Genomic DNA, 27335 nt, shown 5'->3' on the forward strand with positions numbered 1-27335 from the left:
AATCACTCTCTTCAATTGCTTTTCCTTCCTATAATTTTCCATTACTTACTCTATTGAAGGTCCATATCAAGATTTTCCTTTCTAACATACAGCAAAGTTAACCTCTGCATTAGGCATACACAATTCTCCATGAATTAAAGGATTCTGTGAATGCAAAAGTCAACATCTAAATAAAGCAATTTTGAGGTAATAAATCACAACTTTTTCACATGAGTCTGTAAATGCTGGCATAAATCTAGATGTATGCTCATTTTATAATGGCCAATTCAGAATTGGCAACAAATATTGCAAGACGAGAATAGAAATGCTTCAATATTGTGCAAAAAGCAAATCATGATAGCTATAGGAACGTAACATTTACACTCCAAACATAGTCATACTATTGTCTGATTTTCCCTTTATTTGTGACCGGCTACAACAAAAGGATCCTAAAGTCGCTGAGGGCTGAGCAGAGAAAATCGAGTTTGAAGTCACTTCATCAAAATTGCTCAAAACAATCGGATTTCTGTTTTATGGCATAATTTTGTAGTCTAATGTTTTGTCTATCATCTGCCAAAATTTCGAAGCTAAATGATCAAACGAAAGGCAGAAAATTAGCATTTTTCTGGGCCATGATTTTCTGACTTTCAACGTAACAGAAACGTGTCCGAAGATTTGAATTTAGCGCCGCAACTAGACTCCGCCCCTAGCAATGAGGGAGTGATCTTATTGGTCAGAACGTGGCATCCTGATTACTGATTGGTCGTGCGTAGACCGCTGGCGCTAAGCTTGAATGAACATCGAAGAGGTCACTGGGAGCATACCTTCTATTGCCAAGCGGTGAAAACTGTCTCGCCTCCTCTTGATCGTGTTAGCATCAGAAGGAAAACTTTCGAGGTGTTTTTCTCGAAACTCTGATTTCCTCAACCACTTGACATACGCTAATAAAATCATCGATAGCTCCGCAACCGAGTACTTTTATAAGTTGTGTTGTATATGAAATTAAAGTAGAAGAGTAAGGGAATAACGTCATGTCATTTTCAGAAAATTGTCCTCCCCGACTTTTGGATCCTTTTGTTTTAGTGGGTCACATTTTGTTCTCTTAACCCATTGAGATCGAGTCCCGAGTATACTATGTCTATGGGAAATGCATGTTGTAGCAAAATTGGTCCGTCTTCAACAGGTTAAGTACAATGTTTCAATTTTACAGGGCTCGCTGCTTGCTCAGCCCCCCCCCCCCCCCCCACTCCTCATCCCCATGCTGTTGCTATTCACTCTTTTCCTTTTTTTTATCCCTCTGTTGAATATCTTGTTTGATGTTGCCTCCCTATTCATCTTTATCCTTCACAGGTTGCCCCCCTCCCCCCTTGGTCCTCTGGATCATCACTGACCCTCCTCTGCCTTTTGTCTGTCCACCCTCCTGCTCTAATCCCCCCCCCCCCCCCATCCCTTCACCTGTTGGGCTCCTTGCCCATGACCTCCTACCCTCTTCTTCTGTTTTCTTTGTTCTGTGTCCCTAGCCCATCCCTGACCATTCTTGTTGTGTGAAGTCTTTATTATGTGATTGCTTTCCCTGCCTGTTTGTCACTTTGCTTCTAACAAAGATTCTGCTAGGATAGAAAGCTCAGGCCCCTTTTGACTCAAGTTTACAGCAAATTGAAAAATGCTGCAATAAGAAACATTCTATTTTAAGAAAGAAAAAAAAATAACAGTTCATGAACCAGAATGCACTCTTTGAAAGAGCCATCCAGTATTGTGTTGTCATCCTGTGTTGTCGATCCCTCATAAGTGGTCTCACCTCTCGACAGTCAGCGGACCTGGCCACACTCTGTGGCCAGCATGCCTGGAGTGGATCGTTCCATTATGGGAGGCAGGGGTGTCTCCCCCGTAGGCAGACTTCTCCACCTGTGCAATCCAGTCCTGGGAAATGTGGTCCATCATCCGATCAGCCTCATCGATCACCTTTACAAGAATTGCAGAACAATTACCAAGTGCTCTCAAAATTAAATCCCCCCCCCCCAAAAAAAAAAAAAGAAAGAAAAAAAAAAAAAGATTATGAAATCAAAAAATTCATGTAAAAACCATTTGACATTAAATCTAAGGAAATTTTGGAAGAAAAAAACCCATTTCACATCTTCCTGAAAAGGCATCAAACTATACATTGTTTTTCACATCCTTAAAAGTCACTTAATACCCAATGGGCAAACTAATGAAATCTGACACATTGGGATTTAAGCATGTAGTCAAAGATTCAAAATTCAGTACTCTTTTTGCATTTTTTTTTCCCTTAGTACAATTCAACCCCTTGCTTCCCTACAAGACCCAGCATGAGTATGCAAAGGCTGGCTCGACTCGGTTGTGGGAATCCCTGTAGCAATAAATGGTGTGCAAATTTATCATTGATCTCTATGTAAGTACACACACAGCCAAAGGATCTTGACTAAAGCCAAGCACTGCCAATGAGCACACACTTTGATGCACATATTCGGTGAGCGGTAATTCTGTTCTAAGCAGCAGGCCTGTGCTACTCATGGTTTTTTAATAAACTATGTCAGGTAGCAAATGAAGACAGATTCAATTGGTTAAACCTTCTCTACTATACTGGGTCTTATTCAAGATGTTAGCATTTCCCAGTTGGACAATAGACAACACATATATGTGACCGTGCATCACAAAACGAACAAAAAGTTGCACACACTGATTTTGTGTGAGGATTGAAAATAGGTGAAATAGGCCAACCTAACCGATCTTTTTCATATTTTCTGAAAGAGCAAGTCTTCTTCAAGATTATGCTAGAATTTGGGATCATAAAACGGGCAGGAAAGTGTGTTTTTTAGCAGTTTATCTCAAACATTTTTCGGTAGAATAGTGTGATTAGGTGTGTCTTTAGAGTCCCCTTATTATTTCTTGAAAACCTTGTACACACCCTTCACTTTCAACTCTAATAACTTTTGAAAGCATGATGCTACTGCTTTGAAAGTCGGTATTAGTTATGGACAGAATGTGTAAATAAGGCATGCTCAATGTCAGTTTAATCTGATAATCCCTTCACTGTCGTTACTCCTGTGGTTTACATCCTGTGTTTTGTCCCATTCATTGCACAGCCAGCACTGCTTGGTAAAGATTAAGCGCTTGAATAGACACTGTACTTCAGAGCCTCTTTTCTCAGTTCACACTTTTCCAGAGTGTGTGCTTTCTATCCATTATTTAGATAGGTTAGGAGAGTCCATTTGCTTTGAGTTATACAATGTACATCGCTTTAAAGCTTAAAGTCTGCTCTTTCAGAATATGCTCTTAACTAAAATTTCATACATGTCCGGCGACAACTGCCTCTTTGTTTTGTGATGCAGGGTCACATATGTTCATGTAATGTAAGTTGGTACTACAAAATTTGTAACCAAGAGCACACATATTTGACCCGTTGAGGATGAGTCCTAAAGAAATGCATGTCGTAGCAAAATCAGCCCATCCTCAACAGGTTAATTCGCTTACCAGGAATCTGAGATGCTTCAGTGAGAATCCAGGCGTCTGGTTGAGATTGTCGACGAGTCTTCCGGGCGTGGCGACAACAATGTCAGCGGCTGAACGTAACTCACCATCACTGTCAGAACAAATTCCATGATACAAGGAGAGAGAGATTACACACAGACATACAGATAAGATAGACAGACACACAGACAGACAGACACACAGAGACAGAGACAACAAAAAGAAAGAGGGAAGATTAAGTCATATTCAACCCTTCACACGCAATGACAGTTTGCTGTCACTTGATATTATGCTTTCTCATTTAATACTAATAATAGCATTCAGTAAAATCATCCAAACCTGATGTAATAGTATGTTACCTAAACCACTCAAGCATAAGAACAATGCATACAGTTGTACTTCCTTCCAACAGCAAGGCCATAGTGATCCATTATGAGGTATTATAAAGAGGATTGGGTAATATCTATCCACCTGCAATTGATTTTGAGATATTTGTGCCTATCAATGAAGAAAGCATTCTAGCAGAATCCGTTTCCTACAGGAACCTGGTGACCCGTGTAAGTCTATGGGGATTTCACAATTCAGTATGGAACAGGTTAATTGACGAACATAGCAGAGTAAAGTTAGCAAATGGATGATCTCTATATCAAAAGACTTATAGAAGTAGATACTATTCACAAGAATTTTAACTTGTTTGGAAATTATTTAATACTAGTCAGCTACAGAAAATTTGTGACATCTTTTTCTCACAATTCTTCAGAACTGAGCACCTCGGCAACCCAAATATACAGGCAAATTGTAGCACCTGAACTTACACTGCATCAGCTACACCTACATCTAGTGTGTACACGTACACCATATACTGAACACCTGCCACGCATCTACACTGGACCTTCCCTTAAATACACCTTTGGCCTCAAATTTACACCCTCTGTGTACATCTTACCTCTCCTTTACCAACAGACTCTGCTCGTGGGCAAAGGTTTTGGTCCCTCCAATGAGAACCGACTTCAGCGACGTGTTCTGACACAGGGATGCCATGACCTTGTGGACTTGGGTCGCGAGGTCGCGGGTCGGCAGCACAATCAGAGCACGGATTTGTGGAACAACCCGGTCAAGCAGGGCCTATACGTTAGACCAGGCAATGGAAAACACAGGGTGTGTATATATGAGAGAAAAAAAAATGCAGCATAAAATTCCAGGCAAAGCGCAGTATTTGAGAAAACGAATCAGCAGATATGATGGCTCTCTCGTTAAATCAACTTCTGTTCAAATGCCAACCACGTGGTACATTTAACACGAATGATGAGCACAGGCCTGCTGAGTGATTGCTTGTTAGCATATAAGTCCACCGAAGAGAATTGTGATCAAATCCTGCCACAAAGACTAAGAATTTGGACCGATAATGTCTGCAACCGTACAATACTCAGTTCCATACCAGGTTGCTTGCAAGAACATGCTGAGTGAGCGTTTTTCAAAATCATTATGGGCGTGGAATTTTGAAATATATTCTGCGTCAGGCCAATCTTTGCAACAAAATGTCTCCCCATGCTACAGTCCCCTTAACCCTAAAAAGTCTGGGGGGGGCCTTTTAGCCCCCCCCCCTCGACATTTCGCGTGATTACTCTGCAACACGCAATGCTCTCGCCGCAATGCTCTATGACTTTTTTCTTTCGAGTTTCCCACACATTTTGACACTAAATTTGTGACGCCCGGGGGTATGGTTCTAAAGTTTCATAACTTTTTGTACATGCACGTGATACCGAAAATGGCTCAAAAGTGTGATTTTGTGTACAAAGTCAATGCAAATTGAGTTTTTTCACATGGTGTAATATGCTTACAAACTTTGTATTTTTACTCTCAATGGCTAAAATCAATTTGTTTTAGGAGTTTTATGCTTCAAAAAGTGTCTGCCACAAATTTTGTTAAAAAAACATCAAAAACAAAAGGTCGAAAAAACAGGGAAATACATAAGAAATTCATAAAACAATAAAATAAATAAAAAATTGATTTTGATACCAAACTTTTTTCAAGTACATTTGCTAAGAATGCCACAAAGAATAATTAGACCAAAAATGAGCACTTTTGGAGCTTTATTTAATGATTTAGATTAGCACCTAAAGAGTCTGATTTCTCGAATAAACTAGCATAATTAATCAACATAAAATAAAGAAACACTATTTTGGAAAATTTAAATATACGATCTTGTAGATTACATCGCCCACTACCATTGTGCAAATTTCCGTGGCGATCGCGTGATCCACGACTGAGATCTTAAGGGGGGGGGGCCCTTTAGCCCCCCCCCCCCCCTAGTTTTTTGAGCTACCAAAATAGCCCAGTCTTTTTAGGGTTAAATCAATCACATTCTCATGAAGCCAGTGATACATGTATGTGGGTACACTGTATACTCTATATACACGTAATGTATGTGCTGGAGGTGTTCTGTTTCGTTTTTTCCTTCTACATTTGCAGAGCAACAAGCCAGAAATCATAAAAGTCGTGCAGAATTAAGCCTATTGAAAAAAAAAAAACACATAAATCTACTGACATGGATCACTGCATCGACAGAACAAAATTTTTCATCAAGTACAAGAAGTATTTGCATTAGAAAAAGGCACATGAAATTTTTGTCTGATTTCACTTTTACCGTACCTGCCAACCCTGAGACTTAATTAATCTAAAACAAACAAAGAAAAATTATTTAAAAATCTGAAATTTCATATAGTAAATACTATTAACAGATATTTCCTAAAAATCAGAACACACTGAAATTAATGAGTTTTCTTTCAGTGAATAATCTGAATATTCAGATTAAAACTGAACAGTTGGCAGATATGCTTATCTCATCCCCTACACCAAAGCATGAGGTCATTTGACAAGGAAGGAATGTATACCACAAATATGTTCTGAAAACTTATCCTGAAATATGCTCACAAAGGTAAAAAGGGAAGTTGGCAGCAGACAGTTCCATTACCTGAACAATGGGAATCGCGTATGCCAGTGTCTTCCCACTCCCTGTTGGTGCGGAGACACACACGTCTCGCGGTCTGAACCCCGCACATCCCGCATGAAGGCCGTACTTCAGGGTCTCCAAAATCACTGGTATGACATGGTGTTGGACTAAGAGAACACGAAAATATTACAACCAAAGAGAAATAACAATATCTGATTTTTTGTTTTACTTGCTACAAAGTTGAATGCATGTATTAATAAGAAAAATATTGAAAATCTTAAATCCTGAAAAAAATATATATACAATGTACACTGTGTACATACATTTGTATACAAATACACGGTGTAGTATGCTTTCATAACGTTCAGCTTGTCACCATTTGTGACCCTGCACCACAAAACCAACAAAAAGTCACCAGACAAGGATTTTTAGTTAAGAGCAGATTCTAATAGAGCAGACTCTAAGCTTTAAAATGATGTGTAACTCAATTCAAATGGACTCCCCTAACCTTTCTAAATATTGGAAAGAAAGCACACACTCTGGAAAAGTGTGAACTGAGAAAAGAGGCTCTGAAGTACAGTGTCTATTCAAACACTTAATCTTTACCAAGCCCTGCTAGCTGTGCAATGAAAGGGACAAAACACAGGATGTAAACCATCCAAGCAATAACAATGAAGGGATTATCAGATTAAGCTGAAATTGAGCATGTTCTGTCCATGATTACTGCCAACTTGTAAAGCAGCAGCATTATCCTTTCAAAAGTTATTAGACTTGAAAGTGAGAAGTGTGTAAAAGGCTTTCAAGGAATGAAAAGGGGACTCCAAAACATACCTGATCATTCTATTCTCCCTCCCCCCCCCCCAAAAAAAAAAAAAAATGGGTTGTAGAAAAACTGCCGAAAATACACTTTCCCATTCATGTTATGATCCCAAATTAAAGAATAATGTAGAAGATGGATAGCTCTTTCAGAAAATATGAAAAAGTCAAGATTGACTCAGTTGACCCATTTCACCTTTTTCGAGTCCTCACGTAAAATCAAGCGGCGCGACTTTTTGTTTGTTTTGTGATGCACGGTCACATTTAATCATTTAATCTTATACTAAATGTGACTGGTGCAGAAACACAAAATATCTCACATTAGACTATCCATCAAGCGAAAACAATATTTGAAGAGAATGCACACACGTTGCATGTCAAATAGGGAAAGGGGTATCAATGCAAATAACAAATTTTCTCCACATTATTTCAATTGGAATCAATTAGGATGATCTTCTAGCTTTTTTATTTCATACAAATCTTCATATATTGACCATGGGGTAATGAACTGCAAATCACACCATTAGCTTTGTCACACTATCAGATAGAGAGAAAGAGAGAAAACCAAATAAACAAGCAAACAGAGGCACTTTCACTGGCACTCTGTATAATCATTCGCTTGTATATTTTGGGGTGAAGTAAACGCTGCTTATGATCTACGGACAGACATCTACTGATTTCGAGGAATACAGTTTTGGGGACTGTATTCTATAAAAATTACATAAAAATGACAAAATGATCAGGGAAATTAGTTAAGAAATTACACAAACAATGGCTACATGAGTAAATGCATGAATACAAATATAAGTGAAAAGATATGATGCAAATGATGTTTGACACAACTGAACTGACCTGGAAATAACTTTTCTATTCTCAGCGACGAAAGGGTTGATACTAGTCTCTTATCCAGTCCTTCAACTTCAATCACATTTATACTGTTCTCTGCCAGGTTTCTCTCGATGACCAAGGGGTTGGCAAGCCAGTGTGGGAGACTTTCTCGCACTTTCTAAAAGTCAAGACAAGGAAATGCGAAAGACTAAAGAAAAAATGAGAAAAAGCACTGAGGACAGGCTGGGAAGAATTAACATACATACATTGTATAAAGGCATAACAATTGCAGATACTTGTAAATTCCAAATTTCTGCTTTAACAAGTTGAGGATGCTTTGATTTTGCTATAACACACACTTTCCATAGAAACTTGCCAGAATATACTCAGGAATTGTCCTCAACGGGTTGATCTTTTTGTTATGTTACATACTGCATGATGACAACAATCTTAACCCGTTGAGGATGGACTGATTTTGCTACAACACAAATTTTCCATAGACCCCTGCCCTAGTATACTCGGGACTCATCCTCAACAGGTTTCCAGTTTGTATGTTTGGTTTACTTTCCTCTGAAACAAGTGTCAAAAAGCCTGACCTGCAGTCAACAATTGATGCTTCAAATGTTTCTTGTACATCTTGAGTATCTCGATATCTACAATGTAATCCATCTATGAGCGGGATCAAAAACATTTTGTATCTGATGAAATGCACAAGACTGAACTGGGAAGGGAACAATAGGGAGCTTTAGATTTTCGCGACGGGGACGTTCAGAGGAAAAAAAAAAATGTTCTGAGCTTGCGCAGAAGCGCGCGTAAAGTCAATCCATTTTTAGCCCGCGTCGCCTGACTTTTTAACTACGCATACTAGGCTATTTTTACGTCCGCACAGTTTGCGACGTAGAGAACTACGTCATGCACTGATCATACGGGGGCGCCATTTTATTTTTTATACGTTGCGTCCAAGCGTAATCTAAAGCTACTTTTCAGCACGATGCAGGGGAGAGGAGAACGTCCACCGCAAGCGTCGTCTCAAACGTCTGCGAGTCAAAATCTAAAGCTCCCTAATGAATCAATGTGGGAGAACCTCAACAGAAGCTGATGCGGAAAAAAAGAAAATGGCTTGTGTGGCTCGGCCAAGAGGTGAGAACAGAAAGGGTGAATATGGTAAGGAGGATGGGGGTGACAGAGGGAGGTAGAGGTGCAAAATAAACAAGGAGTTGAAAGCAGCTACAGCAGGGAAAGCATGGACAGCTTTAATCACAGATTGCAAGGACAGCAGAGGTGTATCCACCCTGGTGAAGCAGCCTTGCAGGAAAAAAGCCCACAGGAAAAAACAGATGAGAGGATGTTGATTTCTTGAGCCACTTACCCGCTTTTGATTTCTCCGTTCGTACTCTCCCAGCACGGGAAAGCTTGTTCCTTCGATGTCATCTTCTGCTTCACTTCCAGAAGAACTGACAGTTTCATCTTCTACACTTTCATCTTCTTCCTGTTCGTCCTTTAGTCTCTCTACATCATCATCACCAGCCATTTCCACCTCATTTCCAACATCTGATGTCCCATCCACATCCTTATTTCCACTGCGCTGCATTTCTCTGCCGCTGCCTTGCAACGTTCTTGTCAATTCATTGTTCTCCTGGGTGGAGTCGGTCACAGAGTTGCTGTCCACAGTCACTGACAAATCTTTCCTTTTCTTCATTTTCTTTTTCTTTTTGTCTTTCTTTTTCACGGTAGCATCTGCTCCTGAAGTCCTCAAGCTATGCGCATTGGATTTTTCAACATTTGCATCTTCTTTGACGGACATCACTTCTTTCTTGTCATCTGTTGGACATGGCACTTCTTTGCTTCCATTGCTAGTGTCACCCTTTAAAACCTTCCCTTTCTTTTTTGAAAGGGAGAAAGCTTGCGCCCCCTCGCCATCTTTGGCTTTCCTCTTCACAGATTTCTTGGAGGACTTAGTGTCTGGTCTGTCTGTTATAGCGGAGAAATCGTTGGTAGCATTATTCCTCTCTTTTTCCTTAGATACATTATGGCTGTCTGTCTCTACGGGCTTCTTCCTTTTCTCTTTCAAATGAAGTGCAGTCTTCGGTGTAGCAGCATCAGACAGACGCTGTTTTTCTCTGCTCCTTGCCCTAGCATTTAGCCTGTCAAGGATGGTCTGGGCAGACTGCTCACTGGCCTGTGGGGAAGAGTCCCCAAGGTACCTGAATAAAAGTGAAAAAGAAAAAAAAAATCTGGAGATGTGGAGTGTACAGGTAAAGTTTACATTCTTTTTCTTTGAATGTCCCAGAAATCATTCAAACAAGACAAGTTCCACGTGCCATCCATGATTGTAAAACTTGTATACTTTTTGTCAATGTCCTATCCTGCTCCTGGTCACATGAAAAAGATATATTCATGTGGCATAAATTTCAATAACAATCTGTTTAATTTATCTGATAATTTAACAGCTAAATAATGGCAGATTGTGAGGTCAGAATTCACTGTCACAGCTTGAAAAGAGTGAGCTGTTTCCAGCTCCAGTACTTTTACATGTAAATCAATGTGAAATAAATGTTATTGTATTACACTATTTTTATAGCTTGTCTGGAAATATAAGTTTAGGGGGCCTAACTAAATTTACAGAGCAACACGAGAAAGTCGACAGCACCAGCACCACTGATCAATCACTTAGACCCTAACGACTAGAAACACAAACTTTACTCGAACTGTTGATGACTGGAACCTAGAGTCAAGACTAGCTCTACAAGAGGAGAGGTCTAAAATTTGAATTAAATTATTCTAATTTTAATATTTAATTATCAGTGTAAAGACTAAAGTGATCATCAATGCTTCCATAATTCCTGTCAGCCGATTTCGTTAAAAATGTGAGTGAGTAATTGAAAATTAAATATCAAGTACTTTCTGTGATTTTCGTGGACATCAGGCTTACTGAATTTGAGATATCGAAAAGGTACATTCTATTTTTAAGCCAGGCTAAGCCTAAGGCAAGCCTATCAACAATCGGTCTACGCTGTTGGTATCAAAAGACTCAAAGTGAAATGGCAATGTCTCGACCAGGCCACAATCAAGGAATCTTTTTAAATACTATTCCTATGGAAAAGGTGTCAAGTGACCTTTTTCAGAGTATCAACGATATACATCCAGTAGAGGTTGATAATCTGCTTTCTTCACTGATTGACTCCATGATATCACACTCACTGGAACTACCACATACAGTGTACCTTCCCCTCTGGATCTAGGAAAGGGAAGCCAGAACGGAATGCTCATGTTAGCCAGGCATATGATATAGCTAAGAAAGCCAGGAAGACGTGGCTCCTGTCCAGCTCTGATAAAAAAATCAAGCTAATGAAGATCACGTCAATGCTAAGAAAGCTTTCAGGAGAAGTTTACGGCAGTCTAGAGCACAACTGAGAAATAACCTTCTGTCTAAAATCGAGACTGCTTCATCCTCCAACAGCAAATTATTCTTTCGCATTGTGAAAATGAATCGTGGTTCAGACACTGCTCGTGCTGAAGTGGACAAAATCTCTTTTGGAGATCATACGTATGAAGGTGATGACATGCTTCACGGTTGGCAGCTCTACTTCGCAGCTCTATCCTCTGCTGGTACTGACAGGATACCCGGTACTCTTCATGATGACTCTGAGTGCAGGCAAAGTATGGAGTGCAGTTCTTCTCGAGATCTTTCTAGTGCCCTAGGATTGGAATCTTGCAGCAGTATCCATCTTTAATACGTCAGTAGATATTGATGAAGCTATCAAGCGACTGAAGACGGGTAAGGCGGCTGGTGCTGATAATGTTTCTGCAGAACATCTTAAGCATCTGGGTGAGACTTCTCGTCGACTCATTTTGCCCTGTACAATGCCATCTTGCGTCATGCACACTGCCTCAAAACATTCAAGGAAGGGCTCATACTCCCTCTACATAAAGGGAAAGGGAAAGACCCGCACGATCCACGGAACTATAGAGGCATAACTTTGACATCTGTCCTATGTAAGCTCCTTGAGCTGTCTCTTAAGCCTCATATTGAACGTCAGCTCTATATTAGCAACATCCCAGATGAACTTCAGTTTGGATTTAGGAAAGGATTCTCTCGCTCTCTCACATCCATTTCACTCGAGCTTGTTATTGAATTGAATACCATTCGTAAACAACCAACATACAGTAATAGCTCTTCTCGATGCGGAAAAGGCTTTCGACACTGTCTGGCATAGGGGTCTTTTTTGTAAGCTGAAGTCTTCGAAGCTAGAACCGTGTATTCTGGATATGTTGCAATCAATGTACAATGGCTTAGAAAGCAAAGTATTCTGGAACAGTGGAAGGGTAAGGTCAGCAACCCGACCCCTGTCACGCAAGGTGTAAGACAAGGCGGGGTCTTGTCTCCATTACTCTACACTACATTCGTTGATGACTTGATAAAGGAGCTAAGAGAGAAGAATCTTGGATGCTCAATAGACGGCCGTTTCTCGGGTGTGGTAGTTCTTGCTGATGATGTAGCACTCATCGCTAACTCTCCAGATCAGCTGCAACAGATGTTAGAGGTCACCTTCAACTACGCGGAGTATTGGCATTACAAAATTAATCCCTCCAGAAGTGCAGTGATTGCTATCAACAATGCTAAGCAACCTACGAGATCATCTTGGTGTGTCAATGGATTCAGCTGCTGACGAGATAGTCTATCTGCTCACCAACCTCTTGCCTCTCTCTGCCCAGATAGATCTTGACAGATTGTTGCTTCTAGGCCAACTCGCCAGCCTTGACCATAGCCGTTATGAGTTCAGAACATTTTTAGCCGCTCTCAAAGCTTGTACACCTACGGTTCAAGTCCTACAAGAGACTGTGTTGAAATATAATCTTCCAGATCTACATAGCATTGTCTCTACACCACTCCCGTATTCAACTTGGAAGAGGTTGATTAAATACAGAGTCTATCAGGCTGTAAGACATCTTACCATACAAAGAATCCGCTCCAAGTCGTCTCTCAAGTTCTGGATAGATAACGTTCCACCCTCTGCTAATCTCCTTATCTGAAGAACCCCCGTCTCCTATCATCCGTCATGCTTTAATGATTAGAGCCCAACTTCTGTCATCCACATACTGTACTTGACACAACGTCGTCTCTACATACATTTAGAAAGTCTTCCATATGTACTTGCCCCCTATGTGAATCTGAGGATGAGACAGTGGAACACTTTGTTGGATCTTGTCCCAGTCTTGTTCATCTCCGTCAAGAGTTCATATGCAGAGTCAAGGAATGTCTTGTTGATCACCCGAACTGTCTGGACTTGTATGACACTGATTACCCACTGCAATTTTCTCATGCTACCTTATTAACCTTTCAACATTGCCTGCCATCTCAGTCCGGGAAACCCGCTCATGAGGACCGCTCCCGCGTACGAGGACTGCCCCGCCTCATGAGGACCGCCCCCACGCCTCATGAGGCCCCCTATTCACTTCTACCCCTCTATTCATCTCACATCTAACATATGAATTGTCGCAACTTTGCACGGTGATTGGAACACGCTGGCGCCCGTGTTTTGATGGGTGCTCTGCATCGGTTAATTAAAACTCGATTTTTGAAGAAAAAAAAAAACGAACAGGATATTTTCTTCTTTTCATCATGGATAGTGGACATGTGTGTGTAACAAAAAATCACCATGCAAAGTTGCGACAATTTATACATTAGATGTGAGATGAATAAGAAGTGAATAGGGGGCCTCATGAGGCGTGAGGGCGGTCCTCATGAGGCGGGGCAGTCCTCGTACGCGGGAGCGGTCCTCATGAGCGGGTTTCCCGGACTGATCTGTGACTGTCAGACTGTAGTAATCCAAAATAGCCTGCTTCTTCTATCCCTCTTCTTTCTTCATAAAATCCATACTTGCCGTTCTACTTATGTTTAATACCATTATCTTATCTTGCTGGATTTGCATATCTGGATTCCAGGAATCTCCAAAATAGTGGAGGGATCAGCTAAGACTCAGAGAGAGAGAGAGAGCTTCTTGACGCAATACATAACGTATGGGACTACGAGGATGTATAATACCACGCGTGCATGACTGATGAAGACAGAAGCAGAATCCAACATTGTCAGTTTTTTAGTGCTGGTTGACATTATAACAAACTTGCTTTACAAATTGTGTAATCTTACTGATAACATGACCGGAAATGAGAGGGATAAGATTACCTGTTGACAGTGAATAATGACATCATCGACAATCGACTTGAACCAAGAAAACAGCGGACCACGCGTGTTTATGAGCTACAAGGGCGCTGCCATTTTGCTTAATGACGTCATATGATATCATCCAATCACGCTGTGACAAATATGATACAGTATTGCGTAAGATCGCAAACGTCGTTCTCTCGGCCGTATCTCCCAAATCGTCAGCTGTCAGTGTCAAGTGAAGTTGAAGACCGAATGCAGTACCCTGTGAAAGATTATGTCGTGTGTTTAGATACGTGATGATTAAAACAGCATGGATGACAGTGGGGACAAAGGACGGAAGGATGCAGTTCTGACTATCCACGTAACTCCGAGCGCGTTTGGTGTGATTTTCTTCCTATTCGGTGGAATCGTTAGTGCAATATTGGTTTCCAACTTGGAGGTGATATTTCCAACGCGAAACTTTATTAGTGGGACCACTGAGTTGTCGAAATTGCCGAACTCTGAAGTGCAAAAATTTGATTATGGAATTCGAAACTGGCCAGTGACAGTGTCATCTCCTTCACAGAAAACATCTCTTTCACAAGGTAAGGGAATTAGAAAGGGGGGTGTGGTAATCCCTTCATTAGATCCATTCTTATACATACTGACATAGAATTTACGGCAATTAATTGACTGCGACAGTGCGAGGATTGGAGGTTGATTATATTAGACCCTATTATTTTTTTATTTTTTTTTTACCTTTAGCCGTAGTGAATTAAATGTTTACGTTAAAGTTACACTCAGATCACTCTCCATCCAGTAACCCCGGCGCGGGGCGCTGTAACCAGTAACAGTACGGGTTGGTGTCGCTGGTGCGGTTAACTCTCCAGATGAATTTTCAGTAACGTTTATATTAGAGTGATTTAGACAGAAAAATCCTCTGCCCAGATCCCGGAGGAGTCTTGTATCATTTTTCTTTTTCTTTCTTTTTTTAGGCCTTATTGAATTAACCTCATATGATATATATCAATGAAATTTATTTTTGTGATAAGTGAACTACGGTCTACTTTACAGTTAAAACTAAATTCTATTAATTTATTACAATTTACATTGCCTTTTTTTTTCTGAAGTTCTATTCTCTCTCTTTGCCATGCAAGAGTTCAATATTGTTAACAAAAAGCAAACAAAGCGGGTAAAATGCTTCTAAAGTTCTAAAGTTAACTATCAAAAGCAAAACCTTGGTTCCATTTCTAATCAAATATAGTCTACAAAGTCAAAGAAAGTTCAAAAACACTAAAACAAAATCAAAGACAAAACTGAGGTAAAAACTGTGATTTGTTTTGTGTTTTTTAAAGCTAGGTGATATTTGGTATCAGGGGCATGCATAGTAAAGTTTATTTGTTTGTTTGAAGCATTCATTACATGAATCTCATCCACTTGTGCTCAATATACTGTAAAATTTGTTGTGCATTTTACACTGGTACTTTAATATAGATCTAGTAGGCGAAGTGCAGGCAGCAGTCCACCAAGCACTGGAAGCCAAGTACCAAGGAAAGAGGGCCAAAGCCCAAAAACTCTTCCAGCATGCTCTGGCACTGGACCCACACCACGCCGATGCCCTCAATGAGTACGGAGAGTTTGTGGAAGAGGACGACATCGTGCACGCAAACCACCTCTACTCTTGCGCGCTGGTCGTCAACGAATCGCATTCAAGGGCTCTCATGAACAAGTAAATTCTTGCAACATCCAATTTGTACCTATATCTGTAACTTGTTCTATTCCTTATTTTTCTATGCACTTAATTTTGCCAGTCTATCGTTTCTTTTTTTTCCTTTCTTCCGTGCTTTTTTAGTCCCCACTAGGAAGTCATAATTTTCACTTATTATAAACATTGCTTTACAGTCAGCTGTTACATTCCAGAATCCATTAGACACCTGTAGATTAAAAATACAGTGTCTGTACCCATGCATCAGTTATGATTGATGTCTGCCATACCTATATAAATTACATTTTTTTTTCTCTCTCTCTCTCTGAAATTTTTGTGTTCAGAAATTATCAATCTTATGAATGAGCTTGTATTGTGGATTCATTACTTTTTCTCAAACTACAATTTTGTGTTCCATTATAATGCAAAGATCAACATTGATGAGTTTGATTCCTGAAGCTATTGTAATGTCATCTTTCAGAGTCTGTCTTCACTGAATATGTGTGTACACTTGCCAAGCTGTGTGGTACAAGTCAGCTGGTTTGTTTATGAATGCGGGAACTAGTCTTGTCTTTAGTAGATCCAGATTTTTGAGGATCATTCCTCTTCCAGAGATCTGCACTTTCTTCTAACTGTCCACAAATATATCATAAATAGATTTTGCAGATTGGCAAGGCACATATTAATCAGACTACAAGTTAAATCCCACAACCCGGTGTAAAGTAAGAATTTTCTCTGCATGAAATTTTTGCAAATTGGAGCATATGGTCTTGTTAGTGGAATGAAATTTTTGCACATTGCCACTGTTATTCAATGCACATAATTATAGTGTAGACAAGAATTTTTCACATGCATTTTAATTTTGCAAGTCTTGTCTTTTGCAAAACTTGTGACATTAAGATGCAAGTGAAAATGTCTGAATTTACAGTACTTATCACTTTTCAAATTCAAGCTTTTGCCTGTGCAGCCTTAAAACTGTGGAATGATTTTATTGTTAGAAATCAGGAATTTCTGAACCTGTAGCGTGATTCAAGAATCGACTTACACCACATCTCTTCGCTTAAGTCGTTCACCAGGAGCTCTTGCAGCACTATTAAAGCAATAGAGTCCTGCACTTTATGAATTGGTATACAGTGTATAAATCTTCATTTTTTTTTTTATCTGTGACATAATTCTGCAGGGAAAGGACATCTGCAGCTGTTGCTGAAAACGACAAACGTTTGTTTGCCCGTGTCGACGAGAAACGAGAGTTGCTTGGCCAACAGATGCCGGAGCACAGTCGCGCTCTCCAGCGGGCCCGGGCTGAGTTCTACTACCTGCAGATCTACCACACGACGGCCATCGAGGGCAACACCCTGTCACTGGAGCAGATGCGCAGCATCCTGGAAACTGGGTTCGCTGTTGGCGGGAAGAGCGTCTTGGAGCACAATGAGGTGCTGGGGATGAACGCTGCCCTGCGGTACATCAACGACACCCTCATGCACCGCTTCGGCGCCATCTCGCTGGACGACATCCTCAACATCCACCGCCGGGTCCTCGGCTTTGTGGACCCCATTGACTCGGGCACGCTGCGCACCACGCAGGTGTTCGTTGGCGGCTACGTGCCGCCACCCTCCAGTGAGGTTGAAGACCTGATGGAGGAGTACATCACGTGGTTGAACTCGGAGGAGGCCTCGGCGCTGCATCCTGTGGAGTTTGCAGCGGTGGCGCACTACAAATTCATCTTCATCCACCCGTTCCTGGACGGGAACGGAAGGACTTCACGGTTGCTCATGAACCTTATCCTCCTCAAGGGGGGCTACCCGCCCGTCATCATCAAACTCTCTCAGAGGCAGGAGTACTACGAGACAATCAAACAGGCTAACATGGGCGATATACGACCATTCATTAGATTTATATGCCGGTGCCTCGACGATATGATTGATGCTTACCTGTGGGTTACCTCAGACTCCTCAAGTAATCTTCCTGAAATCGAGGAAGGTAGACGATTGGTGACAGAAACATGACACATGGCAAGAAAGTATATCTAAGTTTAGAGACACTTCTGACTTCATTCATGTTGAACAAGAGATATTCATATTTATTTCCTTATATTTTTTTTTCAGAAGAGTACAAAAAATCTAAACACGGGTCATTAACTCTCTATGTGCCACATTTCCCCGCCAAACTCAGTTGACGGCGTGCCAAGTACGCATATTCTGCTCAAACGTCCCAAACAGAATTTTTCCTCGAAGCATTACGACATTACTGGCTTTGAATAACACGGCACACAAAGTCACAGATTAGGATTTTCTGTAATTGACCAAAATATTAACTTGGCTTGAGAGACTCAATTTTTTTGAGTTTGTGAAATAACCAGAAAGAGTAATCTCTTCTCTACCAATCAATGTCAAAATTTCGCAGCTTAAAACAAGGCAAAATCAAGATATTAGCAAGGTGTTTTTCTTTTTTTGACCTATTTTCTTCTGCACAGGTGCTGCTTTCACTGTTAGTTTCATTGATGCTTCTACACAGCAAACCTGAGTGACCATAATCTTTAAATCATCCTCCCTTTTCTATGAAACTCCACCTCCTTTCTCTTATTGCAATCATTTTTTGAACTGGTTAAGATGGTTCAATTGCATTTGAAGCCGTTCCTACTGTGGTCCTACTATGGAGTATCTAAACTTTTTGAAAATTTGAAAATCAATGATTGGCGACTTCACAAGACTCTTTAAGAGGACAATCCACACACAAGTATTTAATCACTTTTGGTGCTCTATGTCTGTAACTTCTTACTATGTCTGTGGCAATTTAGTAATGGAAAATATGTCTTTGTAGAGAGAGAAAAAAAAATGCAGGGATTTTGCATTGATAGGTTCTAGCCATCTTTGGGAGGCCATCTCACTTTTTTTCTTTTTTTAAGTCTATACCAAGACGGTTTGTGAGGAGAGAAGAAGAAAAAGGTTCTCTATCTTCTGTCATATCTTGCCAAAATATTAGATTTAGAACAAACAGGGAAGAGATGGTATAGTTCTGGTTGAGATCTAACTTCAGGTTTCTAATATTTTTGTTGAGATAATGAGAAACCTCTTATGAAATATGGAAGAGCATGTAATTCCAAGAGAGATTCAATTTTTATTTGATGAAAATTGGTTTTAACATGGCCGAGATGCCATGGGACCCACCTTTTATTGGGATTGGGTTTTTTTTTTTGGTTTTTATGCCTCCGCCACAAAGTGGTGCCGGAGGCATTATGTTTTCGGGTTGTCCGTCCGTCCGTCCGTCCGTACGTCCGTACGTCTGTACGTACGTTCGTACGTACGTCCGTCCGCTTTCGTTTTACGCGATAACTTGAGTAATATTTACTAGAATTTTATCAAACTTGGTCCAAGTATGAAGTATGGTGGGGCAATTGTTTGATTAGATTTTGGGAGGAATCGGCTAAAGGTCAAAGGTCAAAGGTCAAGGTCAAATCATGAAATTGTATCCGTTTACGCGATAACTCAAGACTGGATGGAGCAAATTTCATCAAACTTTGGTGGAGGATGATGTATGATAGAACAATTACTTGATAAGTTTTTCAGTGAAATCGGACGGAGGTCAAAGGTCAAAGATCAAGGTCAAATCCTAATATTTATCTGTTTACGTGATAACTCAAAACTGGATGAAGCAGCTTTCACCAAACTTGGTCCAATGATGATGTATGATGGGACAATTAGTCGAGTAGATTTTCGTGACATTGGCAAGAGGTCAAAAGGTCAAGGTCAAATGCTACAAATGTTGCAATTTCCCCCATATCTATGCAATGCCCGAAGGTATTTTCTTGAAACTTGGTGTGGACATGTACTACTGCACAAAGATTCTCCAGAGAGAGTTTCATGTCATAAGGTCAAAGGTCAAAAGGTCAAAGGTTAGGTGAAAATGTTGCAATATCACTTTTCTTGCAAATGGTTCAATGTATCTTCGTGGAACTTGGTACATACGCATGTATTGTCTGGCAGGGATTATCTAGGGAAGTTAGGGGTCATGGGTCAATAGTCAGGGGTCAAAGGTCAAGGTCAACTCCTCAGAATTTTACTATTTCCCTCATATACAGTGGAAACTCGATATAACGAGATGGTCGGGACCGAGTCATTTTCCTCGTTATAGCCGATATCTCGTTATATCAGTAGGCATAAAAGAAGGCATAACATAAAGACATTAATTTGCACATGTGGGACTACCCATCATATTTCAATCAATACTGATAACTTGATATTGTGTGTGAGGGAATTACTCACCTTTATGGGTAAGAAGATGTTTTTCGCCAAGGAAATCCAATATCAAGTCATGAATGTGTTTCTTATTAATAATTGTAGATGTTTGAATTTGTAAATTTATAAAGCTTGCGATTGTATCAAGATCGTATGTGGATTGGTATGTGGTTATCGTATGGGTGTGTGTTGTATGGAAGCTTGAATATGGGCTGCACAATGTTGTGTGTGTATGTGACACATTCTGTATGTACATTATGACTGCGTGTGTGTGAAGATGGGGAATTCCCTATGTAGAAAGCCAATCACAGCATCAGATTGCCTCATTCCTGCTAAACGTCATGATGATGTCATGCATACATTATGGCCGTCCCACCACATTTTCTGCATGTATCAGTGTGCGCGCACACACACACTTACACGTACAACATGCAGTGCTAGCTGGAGTGCACTGACTAGTGTACAAGACTGTTTTTGGCGCATCAAGCTTTACAATCTCTGAAGATGATAGCACAGGCGAAGTAAAGCTTTACCGAAGGCATTTTGCTTTACCTCGCTATAGCAGGTTTGATTGGCTATGTTTTTCTTTGTTTGGAAGTCACAAAATTTATCTCGTTATAGCAGTTATTTCGTTATAGCCGATCTCGCTATAAGAGTAGCATTTTACATAGACTTGTGTGGAAGGAAATTTGGGACCGGGAAAATTTCCTCGTTATAACCGATATCTCGTTATAGCAGTGTTCGTTATACCGAGTTTCCCCTGTACTAGTCTATGCAATGCTTGCATAATTAGTTTTAAAACTTAATACGTGCATTACCTAATGGAGATTCTCTGGGAAATTTCCAGCCAGAAGGTCAAAGGTCAAAGGTTAAGGGTCAAAGGCAGGCCAGGTTTCAATCCCCCCCCCAAAAAAAAAAAAAAAAAAAAAAAAAAAAAATCTATTGTGTACCATCATCACACTCTCTTCATACCTTGGAAATTTGATACTCAATGCATAAACTTCCCCAAAATTCCCCAAATATGTGTACCAGCACTCTTAGAAAATTATAGCAAACCCAGTTCAAGACATTTCTGACAAACCTGTCATTTCAATATTTTGCCAGTTATGTGAAACTGTCATGGATCACATATTGTGAAGACATTGTACTATACACCTATTGGGAGAATCATGCATTATGGCGGAGGCATCAGTCGCCATAGCGACATTTCTATTTTTTTTTTTTTTTTTTTTTTTTTTGGGGGGGGGGGGGGTTTGTTCCTCCTTTGTTTTGGGGATTTCCCAGCCAATCCGAAACCAATTTTCATCTACACTGTAATAAATGTTGAATTCCTCTTTATTTAGAATGGTATGTTCTGTATTATTTCATAAGTGGTTTCCTGATATCTCCCAAAAAGTGAAAAGCCCAATCTTCATCTCCACCAATACTACAGTGTATACATGTACCATCCCTTTTTGTGTATGCATGACTGCACTTTGAGTGTCACAAAAGTAGTTTAGTACTTGGCCTTTGATACTTGCCAGGCCTGTCGTTAATATAAAAATGTTACCATGGTTAGTACTGCAAATTATCTCAGTTGTTCTAGTCAAGAGGTACATCGAACTCTTGTGATACCAAACTCCATGGGAACAATGATAATGATGTGATGTGCTGAAATTGTGTTTTATCAGGGTTTAATAAACAATACCCATGTTGCATAATACAGAAAGTGTGAACTAAAATTTACATATTACAAGGGTGGAAATATTACTGTGTTATAGCAGGACTTACTTTGTTGTATCAGTATTCTGTGTTTTGAGATTACACTACATCTGTATGTTCCAACCGTTGGGTAGAAAACAGATTGAAAGACACAATATACCTTTTTTATGCTGCATTCACATTACTGTTGCAAGGAATGATCCCATGTTACAGCCCTAAATGTATTGTATTAAGTGAAAGAAAATGTTTCCCATAGCAAACATTTGAATCCACATTTTCTCTGGGTGCAAGATGGCAATGAAAATGACGTACAGAAATACTTCTGAAGATTGTAAAATTAATTGTTCCAAATGATCCAACCAGAGTGAGCATAAAAGATGCATACCAAAGACATTGAATTCTCAGTGCTGATTATATTAGTCTTGAGTTTTTACACAATCAATGGAGAGAAAAGTACTGGTACAAACACTTGTCTTAGGTTGAACCCTTATTTGTTTTGTTTTGCGTTTGATTTGTCTTCTTTGTTGTTTGAGATGCTGTTTTTTGTTGTCTTGATAAAGGCTGTCCTGCTCTGTTCCATTATGGTTCATTGGCAATCTTCACAAACTAAAGTCTGTATGTTAGTTTCGGTATAAATATGGTACCACAATTCTGTCACAAATAGAATGCTCAGGAGCAATCTATCATAATGTATTCAATATGTCAGGGTTTTTTTGAGTTACCATGAACAGAATGCATAACATATCAACCTCAGAAGGGATGATTTTACTCTTTGAATTTCTTATTTCATCAATGATGTCTTGGCATATCCTCCCCTCCCTTTTGGTGATTGAAATACTCTTTAGGCATATTCAACATTGATTAGGCGAAAAGTTGATAATTTTTACTTTTGTCACTTGATACATAGTCTCTATCAAAAATAAAGGTTTTTGTGTCGTGCCAAGGCTTAGGGTCTTATATATATCAAATGATTTTATTAGAACAGAATATTGTACAGAAATTTTTATTGCATCCAAAGCATAATTATACAGCTGTATCTAGTGGTGAATTTATTTATTCTTTGCACCTGGAAAGAAGAGTACTATATTTTTTGTCATGAAGTTATACTAAGTTCCATGATTTAATAAAAGCAAAATGTAATTCAACACAGAAAGTACATACAAGTACAGTTTTTGGAGAGTTTGGTCTTGAATAAAGTTGTTTATTCTGCAGTCCTTCTTGACATGATTGAATTGAGCATTTGTCAGTGAGCAACTCCTAAGGGTAGAATTGTAACACACTGAAAAATTCAAAGTCACAGATACATGGGAAGAGTTTGTTTGCAAAAACCGATAAGTCCATTTTTGAAGATTTTGAAGTACGGTCTTTGTCATAAAGTACAAAATAATACCTTTTAAATGATGCATTGGTCACTACATGTAAAGGAACATTTTTGAAGTTATGGTCGAAAGAAGCAAAAATTTTCTTATTATTCTCTTTGTTTTTCTCGACTTTTAATCGCAAATATCTCCATTTGGCAAATATGGACTTATCGGTTTTTGCAAACAAACTCTTCATGTGTTCTAATCATTCAACAACTTCACATATTGCTTTTCTTCATTATTTAAAGCCATGGTTGCTGCTTCAAATTGACAACTGCTACAAAATACATGTATAATACACATTTGATGGAAAAAGGACTTGTAGCATTCTTTTATTCATTTGATATACAATTTTTAAAGAAATTAAGGAAAGATTCATGGGTCAGTCTGGACACGTGTGAGGACATGACATGACATGATTTCCTGGCTTGACCTTTTATTGAAGCAGTATACATGTACGTGTGGTTGTTACATGTAGATCATATCAATTCTTTCCTGAGAACATGTAAAACTCTAACATTCCCCACATTTCTTGGCTCAGGGTAATTCAAATTTGATGGAATGATCTGTCATTCTGCTTGTTTGAATATACTATGAAATACAAGTGTATGTTAAATGAGAAAGAAACCTAAATACACGTGTAAATCGAGGAAATGTAGCAACATGTATAATTGTAACACTAACAGGAGAGTTTGAGGAAAATTGGTCAATCGATTCAAAAGGAATGAATATAATGTAAAGTTTTGGTGTAACCATTGCTGAATGAGAGACTACAACACTTTGTGACATCACATATGGACAAGGATATAAAAATGATTATCACGAAAAAAAAGAAAATCAAGAGATTTTCACTTTTCTTGCATAACAACAGAGCACTCAATGATAACAACAACAACAATAATAATACATTTTGTGGTACACATACTTGTATTTTCTTTTTACATGATTCTTACATCATTGCACATATACAGGACGTCAGGAGCTGCAGACGTCTTCTGCACTGAAACTCTGAAAATTCATAACTTTTTAATGGGATTGTCCAATTTTCCCAAAACTTGGCTGATGTGTTCTTCTAGCAATTACTGCTGCATCACTCCCCTTTGGATGATTTCTTCCCATAAAGGTCCAGTTTACCTTCGGGAGCAATGATTTGAAATGTTTTCAAGATACATGGCCTTCTATGCATACACTGTATGTGCAGGTCTGTTGTATCACAAAGCACCCTCTTACATAAATTTTTTGCAATAAACCCTCAAATTGAGATGTTGGTATTTTTCTCTATAAATAGTAACTGTAGACAGTTAAGTCTGGAAACATTGTTATTATAACTATTGTTCACATTTTGTATAATATACAATAGTTAATACTTAACATCGATTTCACTGATTCAAATTTTCACATTGGTTGTTTCTATCCCTATTCGAACTCACAGCTTTTGAACTATTTTAAAGCACTAATGCTGTATATTTGTTTCATCTGCAAATGGCAAATTATGCCTTTAAAGTCATCCTTAGCACGGAGAGCCATTGAACCCCTTGAGGACATGTATGTGTCCTAGCTCTTGACTTATTAAAGCTTTTTTATCAGCATTCATTACAGTGAATTTCCGTAATTTTTGTGTACACAATCAATGAAAAATTGTGAGGACATGGCTACCGTAGCTCACTCATTTGCATATTCATATCCACTGTACAAGAACTGTTTGCCACAAATTAGCAAAACTTCAAAATGTCAAAATGTCCTTATTTTTCATCCAATGGCAGTCAATTTTTCACCATTCAGCTTGTAAGATTTTACTCTTTTCCTATCAGACTACAATGTATCTTATATTTGGACTGGATTTCCCCTTTACACCATTAAACCTTGAACTACAATGTAACTGCAGAGTTGTAGCAAAGCCGCTCTAGGAGTACCTTGTAGCTTACGTGTACTGTTCAGTCAAACAGGAAGGCTGTGGTGACACAGCAGGGGTTACAGTGTTTAGGTAGTCTCTATTTTGATAATTCATTTACAACTACCGGTTACTTTCCCCTACAATTGTGCCAATCTGTGTAGTAAACCACTCTCAAAAGCTCTGCCTCAGCCATGCCTCATACATGAATACAAGGTACTATATATGGTCAGTTTCACAGTAAAGGGTGTAGCTTTGATGTGGCAAGGGTCAAAAATTAAAGTTATGTTTCCATTCTTATCTTTGCCTTTATTTTATAAAGGAATGTCTACATTTTCAATATTTTGTCATTTCAGAGCTTAATTCTTAGGCTATTATGAAAAATGAAGTGACTATTATGGAATTTGAGATAAATTTAGGTAAAAACAACATGAATGTTTTGGTCACGCACAGCAACCAAAGGAAAATAAATGGTGGATGTAATGCAACTTTTCATTTGCTGCGAACATATATTTGAAATATCAAAACACTTTTCCCCCAACAGGTATTCACTCTTGCAATTATTTGGATGTGAACTTCAAATTCCAAGGTAAAAATGGTACCTGACAATCTATTTTTAAGTTCAAAGAATGTTCTAGAAGCAAGAGCCACTCTAAACATAGCCCCAAATTATCTCTTGGTAACAAACATTTATCAATCCAAATCCCAAAGAAATTCGATTATTTTTAACAAAGCTGAAATTTTCAGACTTGTGTGTTTCGGAGGCTTCAGTTAACAAACTAGTGTGTTTCGGAGGCTTCAACACTGTTAACACAAAGTTCTAGTCCTGTATTCACTTAAAATAATAAAACTACAGTAAGTAACTATCAACATGCTATAATAACAACAGGCCATCAATAAGATGTGAATAACAGTATACAGATATACATTTTAGAGCTTTTACATTACATTCTGTCACCGGCAAACTGACAAGCAAAAGAAAAAGAAAAATATAAGAGCTTTTACATTACATTCTGTCACCGGCGAACTGACAAGCAGTTCCAAAAGGGGGGGGGGGGGGGGGGGGGGCTCAGTAAAAGTCAATAGGGGGCCGCAGCTGGGTCGTCCCCCCCCCCCCCCCCACAAAAAAAAAAAAAAGAATAATGGATCCAGCCCTTGTGGCTGTCGTAAAAGGGAGTCTTTCCACATTTCTCATAGCTCATTCCAGTAATGCATTGTGAAAACTAAAATTCAATGAAGGGGAACTGAGAGTGAGATCATTCAGTGTTGATGGTTTCCTCCCATTTGGAAAGCAGCTATCAATTTTACATCACTTTTTGTTAACAAATGCTCAAAAACCTAACATGATAAATATTAGCCTAATTAACAGTTGGATTTCTTCTCAAAATGTTATCAAGTTTCATCAATTATTCACTGCTAATGCCAAGTTTTTGAAATTTCACTATAATGACAAAAGTTTTTGGTCTCTGTCCCTGAAACTTGACCATAAGTGTAATCAAGTATCAGTGATCCTTTTGATACGAATTTCAGGTCACCTGATCAAGGTCAAAGGTCTCCCGAGGTCAGCAAACTTATTGTAGGTTGTTTTCTTCCGGTCTTTTTTTTTTTTACTTACCTTGACTTGAATCTACAATATGTACATGACTCGCCCGTCAAGATGGATGCTCTATCCAGATCGAGCTGCCAACCAGTACAATTTTATTTTATTTTGAACAATTGTTTTTTTCATACAAATATGACAGTACAATTTTGATGAAATACGATTAAAGAAAAAATTATTTGAAAAGGCTTAAATTCTGGGCCATATCCAGTGAGAGGGGGCATCTCCACCCCAAATATACACCCACCAATGTTTTTTTTTTTTTTTTCAATTCCTGGATCTGCCACTGATTGACTCCAACTAGGGTTCAAAATTAGCAGTTGCCCTGTTCCCTGGGGCAACCAAAATTTAGCTTTGGGCAACCAAAAAATAAGAAATTCAAACTATTGGTTGCCCGATTGGGCAACCATGAAGTGATAAACCTAGACTTAAAACTTGATGACTGTAACTTGGATACATTGTTGTCTGTTATTAATACTGATTATGACATTTCTGTGAGCCTGTGAGAAAGCTGTGAGGGACTTGTAATGTACCTTATTAAGATAGTAAAGATCCATTTCATTTGCATTAAACATTTTTATATACTTATGTTATTTTTAATTTCTGGTGGGGCAATTTAAATTTGGTTT

The 27335-nt window shown here is 39.1% G+C and overlaps 2 protein-coding genes across 2 annotated transcripts; one reads left to right on the forward strand and one right to left on the reverse strand.

Annotated features, from left to right (window-relative positions):
- Positions 1-1777: 1777 nt before the first annotated feature.
- LOC139733805 (uncharacterized) lies at positions 1778-14338 on the reverse strand (the record flags this gene model as incomplete). Its single annotated transcript, XM_071644611.1, has 7 exons — positions 14253-14338; positions 9435-10269; positions 8090-8243; positions 6443-6588; positions 4415-4593; positions 3472-3580; positions 1778-1941 (listed from the first exon to the last, which is right to left on the reverse strand). Coding segments are annotated over exons 1-7 (1613 nt in total), but the record flags the coding sequence as incomplete, so codon positions are not given.
- Positions 14339-14482: 144 nt separating this feature from the next.
- LOC139733803 (protein adenylyltransferase FICD-like) lies at positions 14483-17924 on the forward strand. The gene is made up of 3 exons (XM_071644609.1): positions 14483-14818; positions 15708-15942; positions 17099-17924. Exons 1-3 carry the CDS (start codon positions 14545-14547, stop codon positions 17922-17924), a joined length of 1335 nt encoding a protein of 444 aa, XP_071500710.1. The 5' UTR covers positions 14483-14544.
- The last annotated feature ends 9411 nt before the right edge of the window (positions 17925-27335 follow it).

The sequence above is a fragment of the Diadema antillarum genome, unplaced genomic scaffold (assembly GCF_040938485.1).
Source record: "Diadema antillarum isolate AM-2024a unplaced genomic scaffold, OU_Dant_1.0 seq00000492_RagTag, whole genome shotgun sequence".
Classification (NCBI taxonomy): Eukaryota; Metazoa; Echinodermata; class Echinoidea; order Diadematoida; family Diadematidae; genus Diadema; species Diadema antillarum.

Excerpts from the sequence above, each read along its gene's own strand:
- LOC139733803 (XM_071644609.1), top strand. The coding sequence starts at position 14,545 with ATGGATGACAGTGGGGACAAAGGACGGAAGGATGCAGTTCTGACTATC. Across the intron at positions 14,819-15,707 it reads GAAAACATCTCTTTCACAAG|ATCTAGTAGGCGAAGTGCAG; the intron begins GTAAGGGAATTA and ends ACTTTAATATAG. Across the intron at positions 15,943-17,098 it reads TCAAGGGCTCTCATGAACAA|GGAAAGGACATCTGCAGCTG; the intron begins GTAAATTCTTGC and ends ATAATTCTGCAG.